This window comes from Corvus moneduloides, chromosome 6, assembly GCF_009650955.1.
Source record: "Corvus moneduloides isolate bCorMon1 chromosome 6, bCorMon1.pri, whole genome shotgun sequence".
Taxonomy (NCBI): Eukaryota; Metazoa; Chordata; class Aves; order Passeriformes; family Corvidae; genus Corvus; species Corvus moneduloides.
In genome coordinates, this window is record NC_045481.1 from 2,075,823 (window position 1) to 2,100,265 (window position 24,443).

A 24,443-nucleotide genomic window follows, 5' to 3' on the forward strand; every position below is an offset into this window, starting at 1 on the left:
CAAGGGAAAAGTTTCGTTCTGTTCCTAGTGATAAAAATATTCCAGCCTTTTGGCCAGCAGAGAAAACAAACTATTAGTCACTTTTGTTTTTTAAAGCCAATTGGGTTGGCTTAAAAAAAACAAAACCAAGGGCAATTCAACCTCTGGAAGAAGATTTCAAGAGGATTCAAGGACTAAACCAGACTGGGATTGTTTCAGGAGAGAACCAGCAGGAATATTGATATAAAAAGTGGGGTTTTACCTGAGATAACTCCCAAAATAGGCGACTATGTTGCAATGTTTGCATTCTTTAACCATATATATCTCTTGCTGTATCAGTGAAAAGTCATCTCCTGAAAAACAGGAAGCAGCCAGGGTTACATCATGCATGGCTGAACATTTGGGGAGGTCTGGAGCGATGCACAGAACTTGGGAAAACATGCCAAGGGCTTGGATCCCAGCCAAAACCCTCCGAGCACAGCGACCTGTTATCCACCATCCCCACAGCACAATTCCTTACTCCATGCTTTCATGAGGCACAAATATTTCTTGAAGACCAACAGAGCAGGGCTGGCCTGGTGGCCTGAGCATGATCTGTGAGTTCAGAGGGCTCCAGGGAAGCAGCCCAGGGATCCCAGGGAGGGAAGGGAAGAACCCTGGAGCAGCCCCGGGGTATCCATCAGAGAGCCCCAGCTGGAGCTGACCCAGCTGCTCACAGCACAAAGACAGCAGCGAGGGCTGCTGGAAGCTACTTCCAGAGTCTTCTGCCTGGAAAGAGTGGAGGCTACATTCCCCAGGCTGGTTATTAGGAATATTTCATTCCCAAGGGACCTGGATGGAGCATATGGCCTGCACGCCCACTCGGCTGACTCAGAGCTGCCTCGTCACGAGGGTGGTTTTGGGTGACGACACTTGTGCACATTGGCACATCCTAAGTATCTTTTGGGGGAAAAAAAAGCATCTACTGAAAAATCCATTATGAGCAGGGCATGCTTCTGCCACTTTAACATAAAGAGGTAAATTTTTATAAATTAAAAAGCAGTAATTTCAGAGATACAATTTATATTTGTGTTTCTGTAGAGAACAAATCCCCTTGAGAGAACTTCCAAGTAGATGTTCTCCCCACAACCCTGAACTCAAACCCTGCAGCTCTGCTGTAATATTTTATATATTATTAACTTTATTCATCCTTTGGCATGGAAGGACAAAGGGGAATGGCTTTAAGCTGAAGAAAGGGACATTTAGATGGGATATGAGGAAGAAATTCTCAGCTGTGAGGGTGCTGAGACCCTGGCACAGGGTGTCCAGAGAAGCTGGGGCTGCCCCTGGATCCCTGGCAGTGTCCCAGGCCAGGCTGGACAGGACTTGGAGCAGCCTGGGATGGTGGGAGGTGTCCCTGCCCATGGCAGGAGTGGCACTGGATGAGCTTTAAGGTCCCCTCCCACCCAAATTATTCTGGGATGTTTACTTTTGTTTAAAGTTTCCCCAGTAAAACTCCCTCCTATATTAAAGTCAGGGATGTCCAACCCAGCAAACATGAAGTGCTTTATCCTGCTCCCTTTAATTTAGATGATTTTGACAAGTCCAAGAGGACTCAAGCACTGCTATAAATTGAATTCTTCATGTGTTTATTTAAGTAACAGCACAGCTAATATTTTTTAATAACCTCTTTTAAAATAGATGTTTATATTTGCTGAGCTTTGAGGCAGCTTCCCTGAGAACAGTGGCACTGGCAAAAAAAGTACCAGTGTGTTACAACAGAAATTATCACAACCTTTATGTCTCAGTGACTGCCAGAGTTTTATTTAAGAAAATAACTCTGAAAAACGAAAGTAGAAGGGAACCCACTCGCGAGAATCCACCCCTGACCGATTTAAGTAAATCCTCAAGGGCTTCTTGATGTTGAATTATACGGAGAAACACTTCACTGGGGCAGGAAAACAGTAGTAGAGAAGTTTCAAATGTCAAGAGGCTTTTTATAAACATCAGTAGTATTTTTTTAACCAATGAAAAAGAGAGAAGGCAACACAACTTCCATAAATTTAGCGCAGATTTCACACTGGGCTTGGTTTAGGGGTTACCTTGCAGCTACAACTTTGCTTAGATTCACACATCCTGCTTATAAATGATCACTGTGAGTGAAGGATTTCTGAGTTTAGAGAATCATGGAAGCATGGGATGGTTTGGGTTGGAAGGGATCTTAAATCCCATCCAGTTCTACCCCCTGCTGTGGGCAGGGACACCTTCCATTATCCCCAGGCTGCTCCAAGTCCCATCCAGCCTGGCCCTGGACACTTCCAGGGATCCAGGGGCAGCCCCAGCTTCTCTGGGCACCCTGTGCCAGGGCCTCACCACCCTCACAGGGGAGGAATTCCTTCCCAATATCCAACTGAAATCTACTCTCTCCCAGCTTAAAGCCATTCCCCCTTGTCCCGTCCCTCCAGGCCCTTGTTCAAAGTCCCTCTCACTCATTTTCACAAGATCCTTTAATTCAAGCTTGAATCTGATGGATTCATTCCTCCCATTTCTCCAACAAACTGTTGAATTCTCAGTCAACAACTGGAGCCTTTTCAAACTACTCAAGTATTTTCAAGAAAGTCAAATCTAAACAAGGTCGAAAGCAAAATCCTCCCACCCCACACTGAAAAAATTCCATCTTTCTCCACCACGAGTTCAGAAGATCCAATGCCAAATCCCCGTGGCCTCTTCAAATCAAAGAATCCTTGAAACATCAGCTGCAGCCTTTCAGCACAGTTGAATCCTGACCCATGTGAAAATCATGGTTGAGAAGCATCCCCAAAACAGCAAAACCTTGCAGGCAGCAGCTGGAACTGCCCCTGGATAGCACATGGATCGTGCTTCTGAGTGTGGGGCACCAGCCAAGGCAGTTCTAGGAACCATGACTAATGGGGGGAAATTGAAGGAAATGCAGAGATTCAGGCTAGCAAAGGACTGACAGTGAAAAGATAACAACCTTCATGCACATAAAAGATAGCAGGGAAGTGGGGAGAAGGGATAATCCATTCCCAGTTTTATAACAGCATAATTAGCAATGGGTTTAGATTGCCTTAACCTACGTTCCCTGGACAGATGAAAAGGTTCTCCTACTGGAGTAATATCACAGTGCTGAATGTGAAGGGATGGGAATCTGTGAAATCTCCAACAAATGAAAAAAAAAAAATGAAGAAAACACTCAACAAAAACCCACCAGGAATGACTTGGAATGATCCTGCCTGTAGAAGAGGGAGATAGCAAAGATGATCTTGTGATTTCCTATTAATAAATGAAGAATTCATGCAAGAAATAGGGGTTACTTATAGAGAAAGGGGGAGGAAAAGGATTTGGAAGAGAAAGAAGAAAGAAGACAGGGAGCTGATAGAGAAGTAGCAAACAGATGGAAAGAAGAGAAGTTATCCATGAGCAAAGTTTGGCTAAAATATGTAGGAAATTATTCAGAAAGATGAGACACAGAGATAGGAGAGGAGATGTATAGCGGCTCAAAGATGACAAGAATGAATACAAAACAAACGAATTCAGAGTTTCCAGGCAGCTGGAGTATTAATCTTGGCAAGAGACACTGGAATAGGGCAAAAATTAAAGATCCTTGGATATCAGGGAAAAAAAACCAGACAGAATTTGTAGAAAATACTTCACTGAGAGGGAGACAGCAAGATAAAAAGAATTAGACCAAAGGTGACAAAATATCCATACAAAGAAATCTGGTTTAGCCATCAGGGATTTGATGGTGAATAACAGGGAATTAGGAAAATTCGGTTTTGCCTGCTCACATGTTCGCAGTTTTGGGATGTGTGGCACGCCGGGAGGGAACATCCATCAGGGAAGGCTGCAAGGCCCACGAGCAGGGACTGAGTCACTGCAGCCTCCTCTGGCAGGGAATTTTACTTCTGCAGAGAGCGACATGCGGGACACGTGGGAATATTCCACAATGGAATATTCTGCTCGGATGGCGGCCGCTGGAACCCACAGCCCTGTCATGAGGGGTGGGATCTGAGCCCATGCCAGAAGTTAAGCAAGGTAAGGGCTGGTAAATTCATGATAAATCTGTATTTAAATGGGAGATCGTGGAGAAAAGTGGTGACACGTGGACAGCTGTGAATTATTCTACCTGCAGATCTCACCTGTGGGAGAGCTGGGGGTGTTCACCTGGAGAAGGGAAGGATCCAGGGAGAGCTCAGAGCCTCTTGCAGGGCCTAAAGGGGCTCCAGGAGAGCTGGAGAGGGACTTGGGACAAGGGATGGAGGGACAGGACCCAGGGAATGGCTTCCCAGTGCCAGAGGGCAGGGCTGGATGGGAGATTGGGAATTGGGAATTGCTGGCTGGGAGGGTGGGGAGGGGATGGGCTGGAATTCCCAGAGAAGCTGTGGCTACCCCTGGATCTCTGGAAGTGTCCAAGGCCAGGTTGGACAATGGGGCTTGGAGCCACCTGGGCTAGTGGAAGGTGTCCCTGCCATGGCAGGGGGTGGAACGAGCTGATTTTTAATGTCCCTTCCAACCCAAACCATTCCATGATTCTGTAACTCTGTGCAGAGCTGGAATGTACAGAAATCCTGCCACGTTTTCCTAGATGGAGAGCATGTGCATCCTGGATCCTACAGCCTGGGAAGGCTCTGATGGCTCTAGTGCCTATCACACAGCACTGTTGGATCTTTGGGCATTCCTGATCCTGATGGTTTTTAGTCAAATTTATTCCTGCACATATTTTCCTGTGCTCCACTGCTTTGAGTGGTCCCATCCTGCAAGAAGACCCCAGGTCACTTGTCACAACTATCCCTGGGAAAAGTGGTGAATCCTTTTGCTGTCCAAAAGGTGATTCCTGGGGGAGAAATTCCTCATTTTTGTTTTAAATTGGTTCATTCTGCATCACTTCAGAGCTGCATCACGGGGCTGGTGCTGTGTGGGAGCACAGGGAGGGACAGGAGGCCAGCAGGAGAGTAGTGATGGCACTCAGAGTCATCCCAGTGTCACCAGAGGGTGGGACAGAGGCACATTTGAAGAGGTGAGACCTTCAGGGTGCAGCCACCCTTGCTGCACTCCTGTCCCCTCCCTCACAGGCCCCACCACGCTGATGGACATGGATATGAGACTCCCAAACCTCTCCAGGCAGCCTGACCTGGGATTTTTAATAATATAACGAAGATCTGGGATTTTTAACACTGTAGTTAACATTTGTCATTTAAAAATGAGATGACATTTAACAAGAGGATTGGAGGGACACTTGTAAGGGACGCTGACGGACAAAGAGCAGGGTCACACCATCGCAGCCTCTGTGGGGACCATTCCTCAAACATTTCTTATTTCAATACCCTGAGTTCCCAAACAAGGAGAGGAATCCCTATGGGAATGACAACTATTTGCCCCAGTCCACAAACTCCACAGCCAAGCAACAGCCACAGCTCCTCTCCAGCTCTCCTGGAGCCCCTTTAGGCCCTGCAAGGGGCTCGGAGCTCTCCCTGGAGCTTTCTCTTCTCCAGGTGAGCACCCCCAGCTCTCCCAACCTCTCACACAGGTGAGGTCTGTGCTGACTTCCCAACATCTCTGTGCTCAACAGATCCCAATCACTCACTCCAAACCACTCTCCTGAACCTCAGGAAGGTTCAGGCTGTGCTGATGAAAGGGATGGCTTTCCCAAAATGATCTGTCATCCAGTTTCATCCGTATCTTGTATGTAAGTCTTTTATATGCTGGTTTATCCAGACTGCTTTTCACAGGACTCATGGAAACCTGCAGTCTGACAGAAAGAATTTAAATTCCCCAAACTTGAAACTCAGAAACTTGATTCCAAGCAGGAAACAGCTCTTTTGGAACCAGTGATGTTTCCACCAGCAGATTTTCCTGCTGGGCATGGAGCTGCCAACTGCTAACCACCGATGGTCCTCATTATCTCTCTGCTGATACAAAATAATCCCGATGGTGATGTGCTGCCACGAGCTCCACAGCAGGGAGCACACCAGAGCTTGGAGCGTGTGGTCCAACACCAGAACAATTTCCCTGTGGATTTTCTCTTCTGCCCTGCTTGGGGGGTCCTATATATGAGCAGCCATGTCAACATGTTAATTGATAGTGTCCAGAAAAGCTGTGGCTGCCCCTGGATCTCTGGAAGTGTCCAAGGCCAGGTTGGACGGGGCTTGGAGCAACCTGGGACAGTGGGAGGTGGCCCTGCCCATGGCAGGGGGATGGAACAAGGTGACTTTTGAAGTCTCTTCCAGCCCAAACCATTCTGGGATTCTGGGATTCCTCTCTCTTAGCAGTTTTTTTCCCCTCTCTCCTTGCCTTACCTACTCACTGTTGTACATCTCAGTCTTTCATTTCCACTCTCCCTCTTCACTATTGCTATTTTTCTCCTAATTCACCCCAAGTGTCACACTCTGCATTACTTTCCAACTAAAATGTGTGACCTTCCAGCTTCTTCCCTACTTGTAGCACTTCCTTCTCTCACCCCAACCCCTTCTGTTGACCTTCCACATCCCAGAAACCCTGTTTTAAGGGAAAACTTGCACTACCTGGATCCTGCTTTGGACCCACACATTGCTTAAGAAGAACAGTGGATTATAAATTCATTGTAAGGATGCAAAGTAAAATCTGACCCCATTTCAACAAGTTAAATACAATTAAAATGCTGGGCACTCTGGCTCTGAAGTCCACGCTGCCTCTGCTTTGCTCTGTGGCTGCTACAAAGTGGGTTTGAGCAGCTTTGAGGCTGTGGCAGCACCACGTGGGACATGGAATGGAACACACAGGCCATGTCCAGGCTTTAATGGCTCTGGAACACTTGGAACCTCAGGCATTCGGCCTCAGACACGATCCCAAACCCAATCAGGCTGCACAGCACAAGGCAGGGAAGGTGTGTGTGTGGTAATGAGAAGTTATTTTCATATTTCTTCAACCCCAGGTGCTGCCAACAAGTGTTCGAGCCCAGCAGGCTTAGCTTGAATCAGCCTTGGGCTTAGTTTACATCAGCCTCAGGCTGGTTCTTCTCCATACTCATGTCATCTTTGGGGAATTTATTATAAGGAAAACAAGGCTGCCTTGCCTCAGTCCCCAAGGGCCCTGGACTGACAGTGCAGCTCTGCTGTGCTGCTCTCGTGGTCCAGAGGGACCAGACCCTCATCTGACCCTGACTCAGCCCCGTGGCCGTGCTCCTGTGTGGAAAATCACCTTCCTGAGCGGAACCATGGGATTCAACACACACCTCATGAACCAGACCTGGCTTGGAGTGCACTGAGCACAACACCACACACCTCTGGATGACTCTGCCTCCTACAGCTCCATGTCCAGTTTCAGATCCAACTTGAAATAGGTAACTGGCTATTTCTGGGATCTCAAATGGAAAATGCAATCATTGGACCAAAAAAAAAAAAAAAAAAAAAAACCAACAACCCTGCAGTGAGATTCTTCTTGTAACCTTGCAGAAGGTTCGGAGCACGACACAGGGCATTATTTATCATGACAGCAGTATTTAAAACAGACACTGGCATATTAAAGAATATTTTTTATTATATTCTCCCAGGGAGAAAGTTCCGTGGCTGAAAACCCCACTGGCAAATAGTTCCCTCTTTGTATCGAGTCCCCTCTCGATTCATCTGCTAAACCCATAGAAGGAAGAGGCTTTAGAGTTTCAGACAGCTTTGGCTGCTATGCTGCTGAGTACAGTTGGATTAGTTTCAGAAATAGAATTGGCTCCCAAATTATTTGAAGCATTTGTACTCAGGGAATGCTGGGAAATGTCATTAGTGTGCCATAATACTTTTGCCTAATGCTCTCCAAAGTCTATGCCAAAAAAAAAAAGGGAAGAACACTATTTTGACTCCAGCAGCACAGCTCAAGTGACTGTGGGAGCAGCCCTAGAGAACTGCCCCAAATTCAAATAAATTAGTGGCAGCACTCTTCGAAGCTGAGTTTGTTTCCTTTGTCTGAAGAAGAGACAAAGGTAAGAGCTGATGAAATAAATACAGATCCATGCTGGGATCTGTTTTAAGCTGGAGTCTTTTTGCCTACTCACTCACTACCTGCAGGAGATGAGGGAGGAACAGAACAAACCAGGACTTACCCCTGCTATGCCAGCAATATCCTGAATCTCCTCAAATCCTGCCATTTTATTGTCTGCAGGTCCTTCAGCTTTCATTCAACACATTCCTCACCTCCTCTGGAGCACTCTCTGCTTCAAGAGTCTTTTGTCTTCTGTTCCCAATTCCCCTGTCTATGTATTAATCAAGTGTTGAGTTTGGAGCTCGTATTTTTCCATCTGCTGATTAATTCCCATGGATGAGACATCTCCTCCTCCTCCTCCTCCTCCTCTCCAGAAGATGCTGTATATAACTCACAAGCCTATTTCTCTGGTGACTAATTTAGAGAATTTATTATCATTTTTTTTCCAGCTGTGCCCTACAGTGTGACAGCAGCTTGTGCTGGTGTTTGGAGAGGGCTGCCCTTCCTAGGAAAACACCACAGGTAATTCCAACAGCTCCTGACCTGGTCCAGGAATTAGTAGTGCACTGCAAGTACAGTCCTAAAAAACTACTCAAAGCCCTTAAAATTAGTCAGAAAATTGGAGTGTGTAGCAGTCAATTGTTTAGTTCTTTTAAAATCTGGAATATTTTGAACATTAGGGCTAAAAAGGAATAAACAAGTAAATAATCCTCCTTCAAAACAAAACACCCAACAAGATCCCTGCCAAGAGGCTGTGGGTGTACATGCTATGGATGGAGATCAGGTTGACAACGTTTAAAAGAAGACAGATCAAAAAAAACAAACCAAACCAACAAAACTAGAAGAAATTGCTTCCCTGTGGTGATCAGACCGATATAATTAAACATAAGACATGGTCATCAGTGTTAATTAAGATGGGGTTCTCAGACTTTGGCCCAGAGGCTTGCATTTATCACTGTAGTGCTTAAGCAGCACCACAGAAAGGAGGGATCGTGCTCCTCCCTCAGTTCTATCGACAAAGGATTCAGCCTCTGCTTCACTTCAGCTTTCAAAACAACTCTCCAAATTCAGAATAAAACCAGATATACTTCACTTGGGTCAGCTGCAGTGACACAATGCTGGAGGAAGCTTCTCACTGAGGTAGCAGTGGGTTATTTTTGTCCTTTTTCTGTCACTAAAGCATTGCTCTGCCCCATCAGAGCCCTGCTGGGAAAACTGGTTTGCTCTCCACAGCCCCACTGCCCCAAATTCTGGCCACAGCGTTTCACACAGGGTTCGAGGGATTTCCACTGTGTTCTCACTGCCTAATTAGCCTTACCACTGCAATCCACGTAATAAACCCAGCCCTGCTCTGCCAAGGGCGGGTGAGCAGTCACAGTCACCCAAAGGCAGTGGTTTTCACTTCTCCCCCAAGTCTCCCCACGTTTTTTCTACCTTCAGCCTTCAAACCCATCTCTTTTCCTGCACAGAACCAACCAGGAATAAAAATTAACCCTCCCCTCAGGCCCTTCAGCCCTGGATGGTCTTTAAGTTCTCTTCCAACTCAAATCATTCTGGGATTCTGTGACCCTTCCAGCATAAACCATTCTAGGATTTTATGATTTCCACCCAGGACACAATTTCAGATTTCAACTCTCTGTGAGGACTCAGGTTGAACTTCAGCTCAGCAAATCTCCTGGGCAGCAAGGGAGATCTCCTGGGTCTCCTGCTTTTAGAAGGAGTGGCAGAAACTCCATGGGGAAGTGACAGTAGAAGCCATCCTCCTCCCTCAGCACAGGTTAGAGAAAAGATGACACATTCAAAAGCACAGGGCTCTGGTTTTCCCAGTGCACCTTTGGTGGGAATCGGCATCGCTGCCTGATCCCTTCCCCCTTTCAACTCTCACAGCCCACCAGCTCCTCACTGTCTCAGAGCTCCCAATTTACCATCTGTCCCTAACCACCTCTTTGTACTAACAACACGTTGTGATTGCAACATCTCTTTATGCAGCAATTGATCAGGCAGATAAGAACAAACAAGGAAATAGCGAGCAGGACACAGCCAAAAGCAGTGGTACATCCTGCGGGGCTTCCTGTCATCTAACCACTGAAATTACAAAAAAAACCAACCCCAAACACTTCTTTTGTCTAGAACTTCACAGTGGGTGAAAATAAACACATGGAAAAAATGAAAATGCGATTCAAAAATACAGGAAAGAATGTAAAACTTACCAGGCTCTAACTTGATTATTTTTACAGCAGCCAGTTCTCCTGTATGAAGATTTCTAGCCTGAAACAAGAGAGTTAAAATACATTTAATTATAATTCAAAGGCACCTCACAGTCTTAAAGATTGTGCAAAAATACAATGTTGTCTGATATAAATACAATGCAAAGCTGAGACCAACGTGGGTGAGGATAATCTGGGTTTGGAATTAGCACAGCACCAGCCTGGCTGGAATTGTGAAGTGTTCCTGGCAGTTCTTTTCCAGACTTTAAAACATCAACCAGCAAATTGCAGAATTGCTGAGGGTGGAAAAGCCCTCCAGGGTCATCCAGCCTGTGACTGTCACCACCTTGTCACCCAGCCCAGAGCACTGAGAGCCACATCCAGTTTTTCCTTGGACACCTCCAGGGATGGGGACTCCACCACGTCCCTGGGCAGCCCCTGCCAATGCCTGACCACCCTTTCCAGGAAGAAATTCCTCTTGAGGTCCAACCTAAACCTAGAAATGAGAGTTCACACCTCTCAAACACCATTTTTAAGGGAAGTTTCTGCTACCCAAGGATGCATCAGGGGCTCACCCATCTCACAGTGCCAAACCTCAAGCGTGCCCCGAAAGTGGAACTGAGAGGGGCAAAGAGGCACTGCAGATGCACCAGGATGAGTCACAGCTCCCTGCAACAACTTCACTCTGGAAACAAACTCCTTCCAGCAGACCTTGGTCCCCACAATCCTCAGGAAGAAGAAGCAGCAGCTCCAATTAAGCCTTTTCAGAACTGTCCTCTCTGGATATGCTCCGAACTTCACACTGGGAATTCAGTGCTGGAAGAAAACATTGCAGGAACCTCAGATACAGCAAGTTTTAAGAGGGGATTCCATTAACACTTTTTAGTGATCTAAATCACTCAGACACCATCACCAGAGCTAAACTGTTATTTTGGACATACAGCCTGATTTAATTAGGCACTGTGGCGTTCCCCTTTTGTTGAGCATCCAGGAGTTACAGGAATCCAAACCCAATTGTTTCATTTTTAGCCTAACAAACCTGCAGAATCTTCTGAACAGCTGAAATCTGGTGAAGAGGTGGATTACAGAAAATGGAGGGAAAACTGGGTTAAGCTAAATCAATTTGGACTTAAGGATGTAGAGGAAATTTGGCCCTGTGAAGGGAGTCATTACAGAACATTCTTCTCTTGTGCATGGGCAAGAAGTTGTCTTAGAAACAGAGAAATGAAGAACCTGAAGGATTAACCCCTCAGTTTCATCAAAACTTATCAAGCTTATCAAACAGGGAAAGGCTTTCCAGCCAGGAAAAAGACCAAACCAAACCCAATGATCAGCCCTTCAAAGTCCTGCAGTGCTAAGACATGAGATGGGTGTCAAAACACAGGCCAAGGACACAAATATGACTCAACTTGATCTCAAACAGAACCTGAACAACCCTACAAAGGACCCAAACATCTGCAGACCAAATCACTCAGCGTCATCTGCAAACCACAAAGGAAACATTCACCACTTCTGAAAGCACCTTCCTACCGAGGTGTTCTTAGACCACAGCAAAATCCTTCGTGTCCTTCAACACCAAGAAGGAGCAGGCAGGATCCCAGTGGGATGAAGGACTGGGACTGCTCTGGTCCTGTTACAGGAGTGATGGGAAACAGGGATGTTCCCAGCAGGGACACACACTCTGCCTCAGTGAAGCCAGGGATGCTCCACTATCCACACTTTTATCCACGAGCAGCTCAGCTGTGCAGATAAAGTCGCCTGCACCGTTTCCAGAATATCAGCTTCACTTCTGGAGTACTAAAAGGATCGTATTCCTTACAAATATTCCTTTTCCATACAAGCAGTAACTGCCACTGTCATGCTGAAGCCTGAAGGAATGGATGGCGTCTGCCAAAGGTCTGCTTGGCTGGGATCTGAAGGTTCAGGCTGGGGATCACTGCGATTCCTGGCTCTCAGCTCTCACACACGACACAATCCCAACTAAATCGTGTCCTGCTGCTTTCCAGTATCACCATAAAGCTCTTACATAGAAATCTATAGCTTGGACATGGACTATTTTGGGTTTCAATCATCAAACTTTGCCTGCTGGAACAGAAAAGTTCCCACTGGGTTGATATTTATGACCTAAACACATCAAGTTGTCTGAGCCACTGTGTTTTCTGGTCCCACAGCTTTAATCTTCCACCAGACACATTCCTGAGTTGATGACACCCAGACCACACGTGATCATTAACTCCTGTCATTGCCAGAACCAAAGGCAAAATCCCAAGTATTCCCTGACCCTCAAAAGCCTGGTGTGGATGTTCACAGATAAGGAATGGTTTTAGATCTCCAGTCTAGACATTGGCATTGCGAGCACACAGCAAATCACCCAAAATGCTTCCCTAGAGACGTCACCCACCCACAAATGTCACCCCGGAGGCTTTTGTTCCCTCCTCTTGGGTTGCAGCAGCTTTGCACAGGTACACAGAGCTCCACCTTCCCCTTTCCCACCTGTCAGCTGAACACTCCATCGATAATGAATTACTGCTCTCATTAAAAATGCAAGAAGGCGAGGGCTAAAAACTGGTTCTCCGTGTACACACCTAGATATGAAAACTGTCAGATCAGGATTCCTCAGATCACTTTGGGATGTGTTACTTAAATAAATCCTCATTTCCCACGAGTGACTGCAGTTTGAATCGTTCTGGTTGTTTTTAAAAAGAACTGTGCAGTTATCAAGGAAGTCACAGACAGGAAGGCACCACATCAACGTCACTGGGTTTGTGAATCAAACCTGAAATTTGACTAGAAATGGTATTTGACAAAAATGTAAGTCCCTGATGTGAAAAATTAGTTAATGATCTATCAGTCTGTCTTATTCACGTACTTCTGCACTGCAGAGGGGGAACTACAGGCTAAGAAATTACAGTTCTTCTATTCATGTTATTTACATTTGCCAAGCCCAACAGCAAAATATCTGCCTCCTCCTCATCCCTTGAAATTTCCTCAGTATTTCAAGTCTCAATTTAAAATTAGCTAAAAGCAGCCAGAGGCCAGGGGAGCCAAGCAATCCAGACCTGTTCAGTACCTCATGAGCTATTACTGACAAAGGAAATCATCATTTATACACATTTATCACATAAAGATAACATATATATATAAAGAACTTAGATGATCTCTTCTGCAATCTGATATTTCAGTTTTAAGGAAGATAAAATTTGTTAGATGTCTTATTGTCTTTAATTCTTCTGGCCTTGATCCATTTGATATGTAAGGAAGTCTCCTAAGAATTCATTTGACTCTAAAGGCTGAAAGACTCCATGCTGGTGTCCACATCTCCATCAACAACGTGGCCCAGTTCCACATGACAGAAGTAGATCCCAAATTCCCAGGACATTTGCTGTAAGACTTTCTCCAAGAGGAAGACAGAGCTTTTGCCCTTTATTAATATTGATCCTAATTTTATTTAATGAGACTCAAACCTGAAAATCATGTTCCCTATAGAATGGAAACTAAAACGACAGGATTTTGGCAGAAGGATTGCAAAGCTCCAACGTGACCCACACAAGAATGGGATCAGAACAAGGATATATTTGAATGAGGTGAACCACAGCCAAATTTTATTTTGCTCAATGTCATTTACAGAGTGTATTTCTTGAGAAAGAAGAGTTTGGCAGCAGCCTTTTGGTCACCTCTTCAGCTGTCCCACAGCCTGACAGAGGATGAGTGACAGCATCCCACTGAGCACAGCTCTTCCAGAGTACTTTAGCAGCTGAATACTAACACTGCAGAACATCACATGGAATCTGTGTTCAAAATAAAACAAAACACAAATACTCATCCTCTGGGGCTTTTTTTTAATATCCCCTTGAGTTGCTGTAGTGACCGTGCACACCCACCCCACTAATGTGACAGCACTGTTAGTAGGACTATTTTGGGGGAGTTGGGAGAGTTTTGTAGTATTACACACAAAAAATCATTGGGTTTTCCTATTAAGACTTGACTTTCTTCCCAAACAGCTGCTGTGGGACAATGGAACCCGAGGTGAGACCCGTGGCAATCCCTGTGTGTGACGCTTCCCACCGCACACCCAACACCACACCTGAGAAAAACCACTCTGGGTAGGACATTTTCTGTAGCCAATGACCAGAAATAACACAGAAAACTGGTTTCAGAACCAGTTATGCACTCTGCACTTGTATTTTATTTGTTTTCAAGAGTGCAAGCCAAACAGTTCCAGCCCAGGGGGTCCATGGTACTGAGCCACGTGAGATGGTCAAAAATGGGGGAATCTTGGACATTTGAATCTGTGCTCAGTGTCCTTTTCCAGCCACTCTCTCCTAATCACAGAGGAAGAGAAAGGGAAGATTCATGCAGCAATATCCCTCTCACAGGCTCCAAATTAGTATTTTCAACTTCCATGGTGAAATCCTCTCCTCTCCCCAGCGTCACTGTCTCATCTTCAGCCCTGGATCAACAGCCCCATTCAGCACAGGAGCTGTTTGTTGGAGCGTGTCTTCATTTAATTGAATCATAATTGCAGCTCCTGTGGCAGCCCTCCCATCCCTCCCCAGCTTATTCAGCCCTTGCCAAGCTTCACTCACCAGTGGCCACGACATTCTGCTGTCTCAAGTGCTGCCTGCTTGTCCCCAGTTACTGAATATCCCTTCAAAAGGTACCTGACCTCCTGCCCTGTGACTGAAACAGAAGCTCCTCTGCTTTCCAGTTTCTGACCTCTTACACTTTATAACTCTTAACCTGCTCTGTGTGGTTCAGAAACTCCCATTAGGCTGCGTTTTTCTTTCCACATCTCACAGCACCATCAGACAGACCCTTGAATTCACCTTTCTACATCTCTGAATTCACATCTACCACTGTTAAGAGCTCTCACTCAACTGAAGTGACCACAAGAAATGGTTCTTACCTGGGCTGCCCTAAAACCACGAAAACAGGGAATTCTTGGTGGATGGTGATGTGCTGGACTGTAACAGAATTTGAATTATGTCTTAATGCAGAATTGAAAATAAATGTTCCTAGTGTTTATTATATTTAACGATACAATTTTGCTTACTCTTGTGATTTACCTAAATTTAACGGATTTTAAAAACGCTTTATAACTAGAGCTGGAAAACTATCAGGCAGATGAAACAAGTATCAGCAATATATTCTTAATGACTGGAAAGGAGATGTTTGTTCTTCTCAAAAGCCACCTCTTTGCCAAGTCAGTTTAACACCGCAACCACAGAGCTGAGGATTCCTAAAATGTCAGTTAAACCCAGAAAACTACTCAGAAATTAACAGCAACAGGAGTTAATCTTCACTGTGTGAGCCTGAAGTTGCCACCCTACACAGGAGGACGCCGCAGTGCTGTACATTAGGAAAACATTTTGTAAAAGAAGCCAAACTCTCTGAAACTAAAAAAATCCTTAGAAATCTGCAGGTTAAGCCAAGCAGAGAGGACAGAGCCAAGCCAGACCTGCTCAGAGCAGATCCATACCTTGGTGTCAGGATGGTGTCAAGGGGAAGAATCACTATCCAGGCCCCAGTGTGGCTGCAGAGCTCCTCTGCCCAGCTCCCACTACTGCTTTCCAGTTTTGGAGTGAGTAGAGAGAGTGTTGGTTCCTCTCCCAGGACCAGCACACCCTAAAGCACCCTCAGAAGACTCCTAGCAATGGCACACAATCCATGGATTCTACCTCCTAGATGGTGCCTGGACCAAACCCACCCAGGTGCAGTTCTTGGTTTGGGGGGGTTCTATCCCTCTTTTGTGTAAGACAAAATAAGCAAAACCAAGCCAAAATTCCCCACAGCCCCATCCCAAGAAAACCTAGAGAGAGTATGAGACTGGGTAAGACCCTCCTGCCTGGTGCTGAGAGCGTCTCTGTAACAAATGCTGAAGGTCTGGGGGTGGATTAAAAATGTAAGAGGAACAAAGGAGGAAAGCTTAAAAAAAACCCCGAAAGAAGTAAGACAACTCTGGCAAATGTTAATGCCAAACTTACTGGATAGGCTGATTTGTGCCAGAAATCAGAAACAACTGTCACAGAATCTCAAAATCCCAGAATGGTTTGGGATGGAAGGGACCTCTAAAGACTGATCCATCCCCATGGCAGGGACACCTCCCACTGTCCCAGGCTGCTCCCAGCCCCAATGTCCAGCCTGGCCTTGGACACTTCCAGGGATCCAGGGGCAGCCACAGCTTCTCTGGGCACCCTGTGCCAGGGCCTCCCCACCCTTCCAGCCAGGAATTCCTTCCCAATATCCCATCCATCCCTGCCCTCTGGCAGTGGGAGCCATTTCTCCTTGTTCTGTCATTCTAGGCCTTTGCCCAAAGTCTCTCTCCGTATTTTTTGGCTCCTTCAGGCACTGGAAGGCCACAATTAGGTCATCCCAGAGCCTTCCCTTCTCCAGGTTGAACAATCCCAAATCTCTCAGCCTTTCCTCACGGAGTGGTACTCCAGCTGTCCCTCCCCCTGGGACACTCCACTCCTCACTGGAGGTTTGCTCACATCTGTGGCAGATGTCTGGCTACTCTCTGCTGCTGGAAAAAGTCACCCGAACACCATTCCTAATTTTCAGGGCTGTGTGGCTTTTAGGAAGCAGAAAAGACCCCGAGGTAATTGTTCCCCCTGCAGTCTTCCAGCTGGGTTTTTGGAGATGGAGAGCAGTACCAGGCTCCTTTATAGTGGAAGGCACAGAGGCTTTCAGAAACTATTTCCCAAACAGAGACTTTATAGATTCAAGACACTAAAAGACAATCATCTCTTACAACCAGCAGTCATTACTTTTTGGGATAAACCCAAAATGAAGATTTACATGCTAATTTTAGTTTATTCTGTAGTGGCATCAGAGCCATCACGTTGGATCTCTGAGCTGAATATTGTACAAGGACAAATATTGATTTTGTTGGTGATCTCCAGATGGAGACTGCCAGTTCTCATCCCTCAGAAGATGCAGCAGCACAAGGCAGGATGAAAAATTCCCAGCTGTCACTCCTTATTTCCACATTTACAGCACTTCCAGCTTCCCCTGTCAAAAGGACAGAACCCAGAATATGCAGAAGACCCAGGATTTAAATAAATTCCACATTAAAACCTGAATCCCAGATCCAGACTGGCACTCCTGATCACAGCTATAATGCAAATAAGGCTTAAATGTATTTACTCTTGCTGGCAATTGGTGAAATTTAGATAGTTTATCTCTGTCAGAGAATATTGGGAGCAGGAGAACCTACCTTTCACTCAGAGACTTCTGACACTTTCTTACTCAAGGCCAATTAACTCAAGCAATAAGGGATTAACAGCTCATTAATGATGCGAGGCCAACTCCCTTTATTCTCCAGAAAACCAGACTGAGGATTTCTATCAGCAAAGGGATTTTGCAGGTCTCAGTAGCCACTAAAACATTTAATTCTCGTCCCTGGTGATAATTATTGAAGGACAAAGAAGTGTGGCAATAAAGATAACAATAACGAAGCAAAGATCAATGCACATCCTAACATTTATTTAGGGGGAAAAAATAACAGAAGAAGTCAGCTATGTGCTTCCAAGCAGAGGTTGGTTATTCTCCTCTGAAATTTTCTTGGCAGATTATCTTTTACAAAATATTTGGCATCATCCTTGTAAAACTGGAAAGCTAAAGCTAGAAACAGACCCTGACCACAGAAATACTGTTTAGCAACTAATGCAGCACAAAAGATACAAACAAATACCACATGAGAAAAAAAAATAAATTAAAAAAGGCCCCAATTTTGACTCAGCTGGAGCAAAAACCAAAGCAGAAAAGAACCTTTTCAAGTCACAACTGTGTGCATTACAGTGGTTTGAAAAGCTACTCGAAATAGCTTGCTTTCCTGGGGAATAATAAACATTTTTGAACATAAGATCATGAAAATCAAAGAATGCCCATGGAGCTGCTGATATACTTAAAAATGAACAGATGCTCAACAGCTTTACAGGCCAGGATATAAAATAGGGAAAAGAAAAGAGAGAGAAAAAAGAAAATATACCTTCAAATACATTAAACTATGAACCAAGATGGATTTTAAAAGGGTTTATTCACCAGAAGATAGGGAGAATGAATGTAAAATAATTTTATTGTATTCCTATGTTGAATGCATAGACCATGACAGAAAAAAACCCCTCACAGTATTATGGAGTACAAACCCAAGTAACATTAAAAGATTATGTATTTCATCAGCTGCGGGGGAATTTATTTATTCCTTAGAGATGAAAGAACTAAGAGATGTGACAAACAAAATATTTGAAAGAAAATATCTATGTGTCTTCTTTTCACTGACAAAAAAAAAAAAAAAAAAAAAAAAATCTGGTTTTCCAGGCAGAGAAAAAACAAATTTCTGAAGGAAAAGGCAATGGATTGATTTTTTATAATTAAAAACTAAGGAATTTAAGACCAGCATGTACTTCTTTACCAAAGAAAAAGGTATTTTTTACTGCTCTGTAAGCTAACACAGTGAGATGTGTCTCTTCAGAAAGGCAAAACTGAGGAGCCACCACTGGCATTTTAAAGGGAAAAAAATGGAATTTTGAGATTGCAAGTGTTATATGAAGCCCTGCAAACCAAAGGCAAAAATCTGTATCAACTCCTTTTCCTTATCACAATTTACCTGATAGACTCTAGAGAGATTCAGGTGGAAAATGTAGATTTAAGGAGAAAAATCTACCTCCAACAAAGCTGTTCAGTAATCACCTCCTTAAAATTTCAGTTCCTCAGAGATGAACTCACAATTACAAAATTAAAAGGAACAAGCCATAAATTTGCTTTGATGAAGAAAACAGGTCAGTGTTTTGCTCTTTATTGTTGTTATTGTTAAATAAAACAGTGACCAGAACAGAAAGAATGAATAAAGAAGTTGTATAATTGAAGAAGTTAAAGGGAAATTAGCTAAAAATAGAAGCTGGAAGATTCTTTTTCTGCTCTACAATTAAGCTTTGGTTTGCATCTGGACTGCATCAATTGTCACCTTCTTGGGGTGGGAGATGGGTAAGATTTGATGCTTCTTCCTGATACTGGGACAGCTGTTTCTACTAAAATAAACCCCAGCATTCATTTACAGTCTTCATTTTATGGTGATAAAACAACGACCAGCAATATTTCTAATTCAGGAGAAAATTCAAAATCAGAACCTGGAATTCTGTTGGAATAAACAGAAATGACATTTCAGTAGGTTTTTTAGTGAGGAAAAATCGAAGTTCTAAATGTGCTGGTACATGAAAAAGGTTACAGATAAAACAGGTTTTGCGCTTCTGCTGATGAAGTAAAGAGGAAATATGCTGCCATTTCATTACAGGGGATAACTGAAAATCGTGCAAGTTATCTCATCCTCTCACACTTTATTTTTAGCCAGAACAGAGGAAAAAAACTGGTCTGATTTTTTTTATTATTGTTTTCTTAATTTTAACTGATTAACTCATGTAAATGATGCCACCTGAAAACAAGACTTTGTCAAGATGTCACTTGAAAATAAGAATCTTTTTTCTACAATTTCACCTACAGTGATCAAGCTCCAGTTTCACTTCAGTCCCCTGATTTCAAGCACTTGGCCAGTGACTTCCTCACTTTACTTTGAAAGATGAACCAAAACCGTGCTCTCAAGTAATATATCTTATTACATAATTAGAATATTCTGGTAAATTGGGCCTGATGATTTAAGTGGAATTTTAAAAGAAGTATTTTTAAATTTTAACACACTTGAGAACATTTTCCATCTTGCCTCATTCCTCTTGTCTATTTATACTCTAGTTTCTTGATCCTGTTTCTATAGGGTTTTTAATTCACCTTTGCTTGATCCCTGGGGAGGGCCCATCCCTCCATCCCAGGCCAGACCCTCGGCTCTCCCACTGCTCCCATCTCCAACGAACATAATGCTCTCCCTCCAGCAGCTGTGTGCATTTTCCATGGACCAGCCTTCCCCAGCCAGACACCACTAAGGAATGTGCTTGAGAGAGCCAGAGGAAACCGTGGTAGAGACTCTGTGCAGCCTGGCTGCTTCCCTGTTCCCAAAACTATCCCTCGGCTCCGCTCGAGGAAGCACAACAAAGCACGCAGGGAAAGTTCCTTCTAAAATCATGGAATGGTTTGGGTTGGAAGGGACCTTGACCACCACCTCGTTCCACCCCACTGCTGTGAGCAGGGACACTTCCACTACAAGGTTGCTCCAAGCTCCGTCCAACCTGGCCTTGAACACTTCCAGGGATGGGGAATTTCATATAATGCTTTCATGGAGCAGAGCCACAGCCTGTCCTCCTCCTCCATCCCTGCTGGAGCTGCCTCGAGCCAGCACAGTCAAGACATCCCAATGCAGGATTTACACAAACCTCAACACCCACGGAATGAGAAAAAGGAAAAATCCACATTCATGTGCCCTGAACAGGCAGCTGCTTGATGGATCATGAAACCAAAAAATCAAGATCTCCTTACCCATCCTCAGGAATCCCTTTGTCCTGTTTGATACTGTGAGCCACATTTAAAAACAAGACTCTCAGGACAGGAATTGTTTGGCAAAGTTTAGAAGGCTCTGTGTTAATCCAGAAGTTATTCCTGCCTCTTCATAATTAACCAAGAATCAGAGGATCAGAGCTCAACCAGTACTTTAAATTTAATCACACACATGCCTGAGAAAACGAAATGGTTTCATCAGAAACTGCTCATCTGGGGACTCTCTGGGGTCTCGGCTGTGAATATCTACAAGGGACACATCAAATACTCTCCCTTTACTCACTGTAGACCAAATGCTTCCAAATTTCAGCTGCTGTTGTTTCCCAAGGCCTCATAAATAAAACACAAATACCTGAAGCTCTTCCATCACTGAGAGCAATGAGCACCCATCAGGCACTGCTTCCTGTCAAATCTTAATTCTTTTAGTTTTATCAAAAGAAAATACACCCATAGAAGATGGTATGGCACCCCCTTTTACTCTTTCTACCTACCATGTTTGCATCTCTGTGCCTCTACAAGAGACTTTACCACATATCTTCCCACAGGATTAATGACTAAATCCCCCAAATATCTTTGGGAGCCTGATGTTTATAACTCAACTCCGATCTTGCGTTGTCTGTACGTCAAACAGCAAGTTAAGGCAAACATAACTCAATTCTTTATTGTTTCAACAGCAATGATCAGCAAAGAATCACACACAGAGCTGAGAACAGGACAAAAATACAGCTTTTTGGGGTGGACCATCCCCTCAACGGTGAGAAGAAGTTATGCCTTTAATGCTGCACAAGACAAAGCTACTTAAAAAGATCCCCTTAGGAATGATTTCTTATCAATAAGATAACAGAGTCCCTCTGCAATAACCTCTTCACTCTGAAGAGAAGCAGCACTTGCCTTTCTGGAATGTCTCAAAATTCACATTTCAAACCCCCTACAAATCCAGCTTTTTCACACTGAGCTGAAAATATGGTTCATTCAGTTTTCTTTTTTCAGACATTCTTTCTCCAGCCAAATCTTCCTCATCTCTATGAAAACATGAACCTCCCAGACACTATATTCATGCAGAAGACACGAAAATACACTTGGGGGAGGAGTAATTCCAACGTGCCAAGATATCAAATCTGGCATTAAAGATGCCATTTTGAAGGATCAATAATGCAGCAGTTTTGGACACCAGGACTGGGATGTTCTGAGGGTATCCCTGACTACATTTGTGTGATCTTTTTACTATCTTTAGAAGAACAGAAGTCAGTAGAAATACACAGAGCAACACACAGGATAAGGGACTAGGTGAAAGTACTGGAAGAGGACAATCCTGGAAGCAATTCTGTTGCTCATCCTCTCATGTGCTCTTTCACTCAAGCTCCTGAGATACAGTCAAGCTGCAGCTTCTCCACACAGTGTTTTCCATCCATCATGGAAAAAGGTAAGCTTTGGCTGAGGAGGACACTGCTGACAATATCCACTGTGCTGGATGAAATGAATCACTCCAACACTTGGGTGAAAGAATTTAGAAAGCTGAAGAGCAGAACAGAAACCTCTATGTGCCAAACTCACAATTTTTTGTCCACCTAGAAAGGAAGAGTTTATCCAGCCTCCATTTGTGATTTTTTATTGGAAATCCAGAACGGATCTGGGACCAGCATAACTCCCGAAATCAAAGGCTGCTGTGTCCACCAAACCTTGCTGAGTGCTCTTACTGCTAAGAATCCTTCAGAAACTGGGAAAGAATTCTTCTTTGGAAAATTTAAAATCCAAAAACCTAATGAAATGGCAAAGTGTGAGGAAGTCACAGAATCCCGTAATGGTTTGGGTTGGAAGGGAATTTAACACCCAACTCATTCCATTCCCTGCCATGGGCAGGGACACCTTCCACTAGCCCAGGGTGCTCCAAGCCCCATCCAACCTGACCTTGGACACTTCCAGGGATCCAGGGGCAGCCACAGCTTCTCTGGGCATCCTGTGCCAGGGCCTCACCAACCTCCCAGCCAAGAATTTAATCCCAATATCCCATCTAACCCTGACCTCTGTCAGTGTGAAGCTATTCCCCTTCATCTTATCACTCCATGTCCTTGTGAAAAGCCTTGGCAATCTCAACCACAAGGCATTGAGATTGCCTTGAGCTGAAGAACAACTTCATGAATATGGAGATGTACCTGTTTTGCATCACTCTGAACTGGAAACACTTTGGGCTGATGCTGCCTCTCCTCTTCACTCCCAGCTCTAAGCAAGCAGCAGGTGCCAAACACAGCTAAAGGTAGCACGGAAGGTTGTTTTTCCAGCTGGAATGAGGACGGACAGTTGCTGGTGTCAGCGGAACGTGCTGCCAAACTCCGTCACGGCCTTGCTGACAGGAAGAGCTGCTCCCTCTGACAGGGATGATCTGTGAGCTTCTACCACGCACCTCTCTGACAGAACTGGGGCTCAGCCACTCATCCCAGAAATCCTGGATGCTTTCCAAGTTATCCTAATGTTGGCAATGAAAATGACCGTTGCATCTTCTGGAGAGAAAGGAAGCAGATCCTGGCAGGCAAATGTTCTGATCTTTGATCTGTTCTTCCCTCTCAGGTCTCTGTTGTTGAGGGGTGGGTGGTGTGTGACTTGCACTGTTTGCTTCCTCTTAATGAATATCTCACATTGAGAAGAAATTAGACCTTATTTTAAAGATTTTGGAGACTGCCTGCTCCTCAAAGTAAGAGACAGGGAGAAATAACCATAGGGGAAACACTACTCCCACCATGTAACTTCCCATTAACAGAAACCACAGAATTCCAGAATGGTTTGGGTTGGAAGGGACATTACAGATCATCCAGTTCCATTCCTGCCACCTTCTGCTATGCCAGGTTGCTCCAAACCCCAATGTCCAACCTGGCCTTGGACACTTCCAGGGATCCAGGGGCAGCCACAGCTTCTCTGGGAAACCTGTGCCAGGGCCTCAGCTCCCTCCTAGCCAAGAATTCTTTCCATATATCTAACCTAAATTTCCCTTCTTTCACTTTGAGCCCATTACTCCTTGTCCTGTCACTACAGTTCCTGGTAAAGAGAAACATGAGTGACAGGATGTAATATTTAATGCCAAGCAGCTTGGAACATTCCACATCAAAAACCAAATCCTTAATAAAAAAAGCTGTTACAAACATTACAAATGGAAATGCAAAGGTTTCACCTTCCTGAATATCCTCACAGAGGATGTCAACAAGCTACTGTGCATCTTAGCTCTCAAAAGAGAAATCCTACTGACTGCATCCTAAAACAAAAGTGTGCCATTTCCCAGAAGAGGAACTCCACAGCAATAAGAAAAAGCTCAAGAGCACTGGTTTGATGTCATTCCAAACACCCTTCACATGGAAAAAAGAGCACACGGAGTTCAGGCACGGCTATAGCAAACACTGCTGACCAGAAGGCTTTGATCTGCAGAGGAAGAGTGGAATCCCCCAACATGACAGATGTTTTATGGTCATTTATACGTGGAAGCAACCTATATTCACCAGGGACAGAAGTGCTGAGTCAGGGATGGCCAAACCCAATTGGTCTGCAGCTGCCAAAACATATTTGTATAAAGTTGGGAATATGTGATTAAAAGCTGTCACAGCCATAACTCTTCTCTGGTATCAAAAAAAACCTTTAATACTCTGTTCTTAACCTGTTGACTTAAGCAGTAAAACACTTTAACTGATAAACTTTCATTATCTGAGAGATTAGAATGACATTGAGAATTATTTTCTAAGCATCGAATACAGGTTCTCAATACCCTTTGGCTGCACCAGGAATTATAATCCAGAGCTCTGAGAACAAGGCAGTGACCACACAAGCACGGTTGAAGCCTGATTCAAACTGGACAGAGTCACACTTTCATGGCAACCTTTAAAAAAA

The 24,443-nt window shown here is 44.4% G+C and overlaps 1 protein-coding gene across 3 annotated transcripts in view; it reads right to left on the bottom strand.

Moving 5' to 3' along the window:
* The window catches only part of MAP4K5 (mitogen-activated protein kinase kinase kinase kinase 5), a 55,187-nt gene that overhangs the window by 25,860 nt on the left and 4,884 nt on the right, over positions 1-24,443 (bottom strand). For all 3 annotated transcript variants that reach the window (XM_032110966.1, XM_032110967.1, XM_032110965.1), the window contains 2 exons: positions 10,137-10,194; positions 242-332 (listed from right to left, as the gene is read on the bottom strand). In XM_032110966.1, coding sequence (XP_031966857.1) covers positions 242-332; positions 10,137-10,194 — 149 coding nt within the window. The remainder of the gene's footprint in view (positions 1-241; positions 333-10,136; positions 10,195-24,443) is intronic.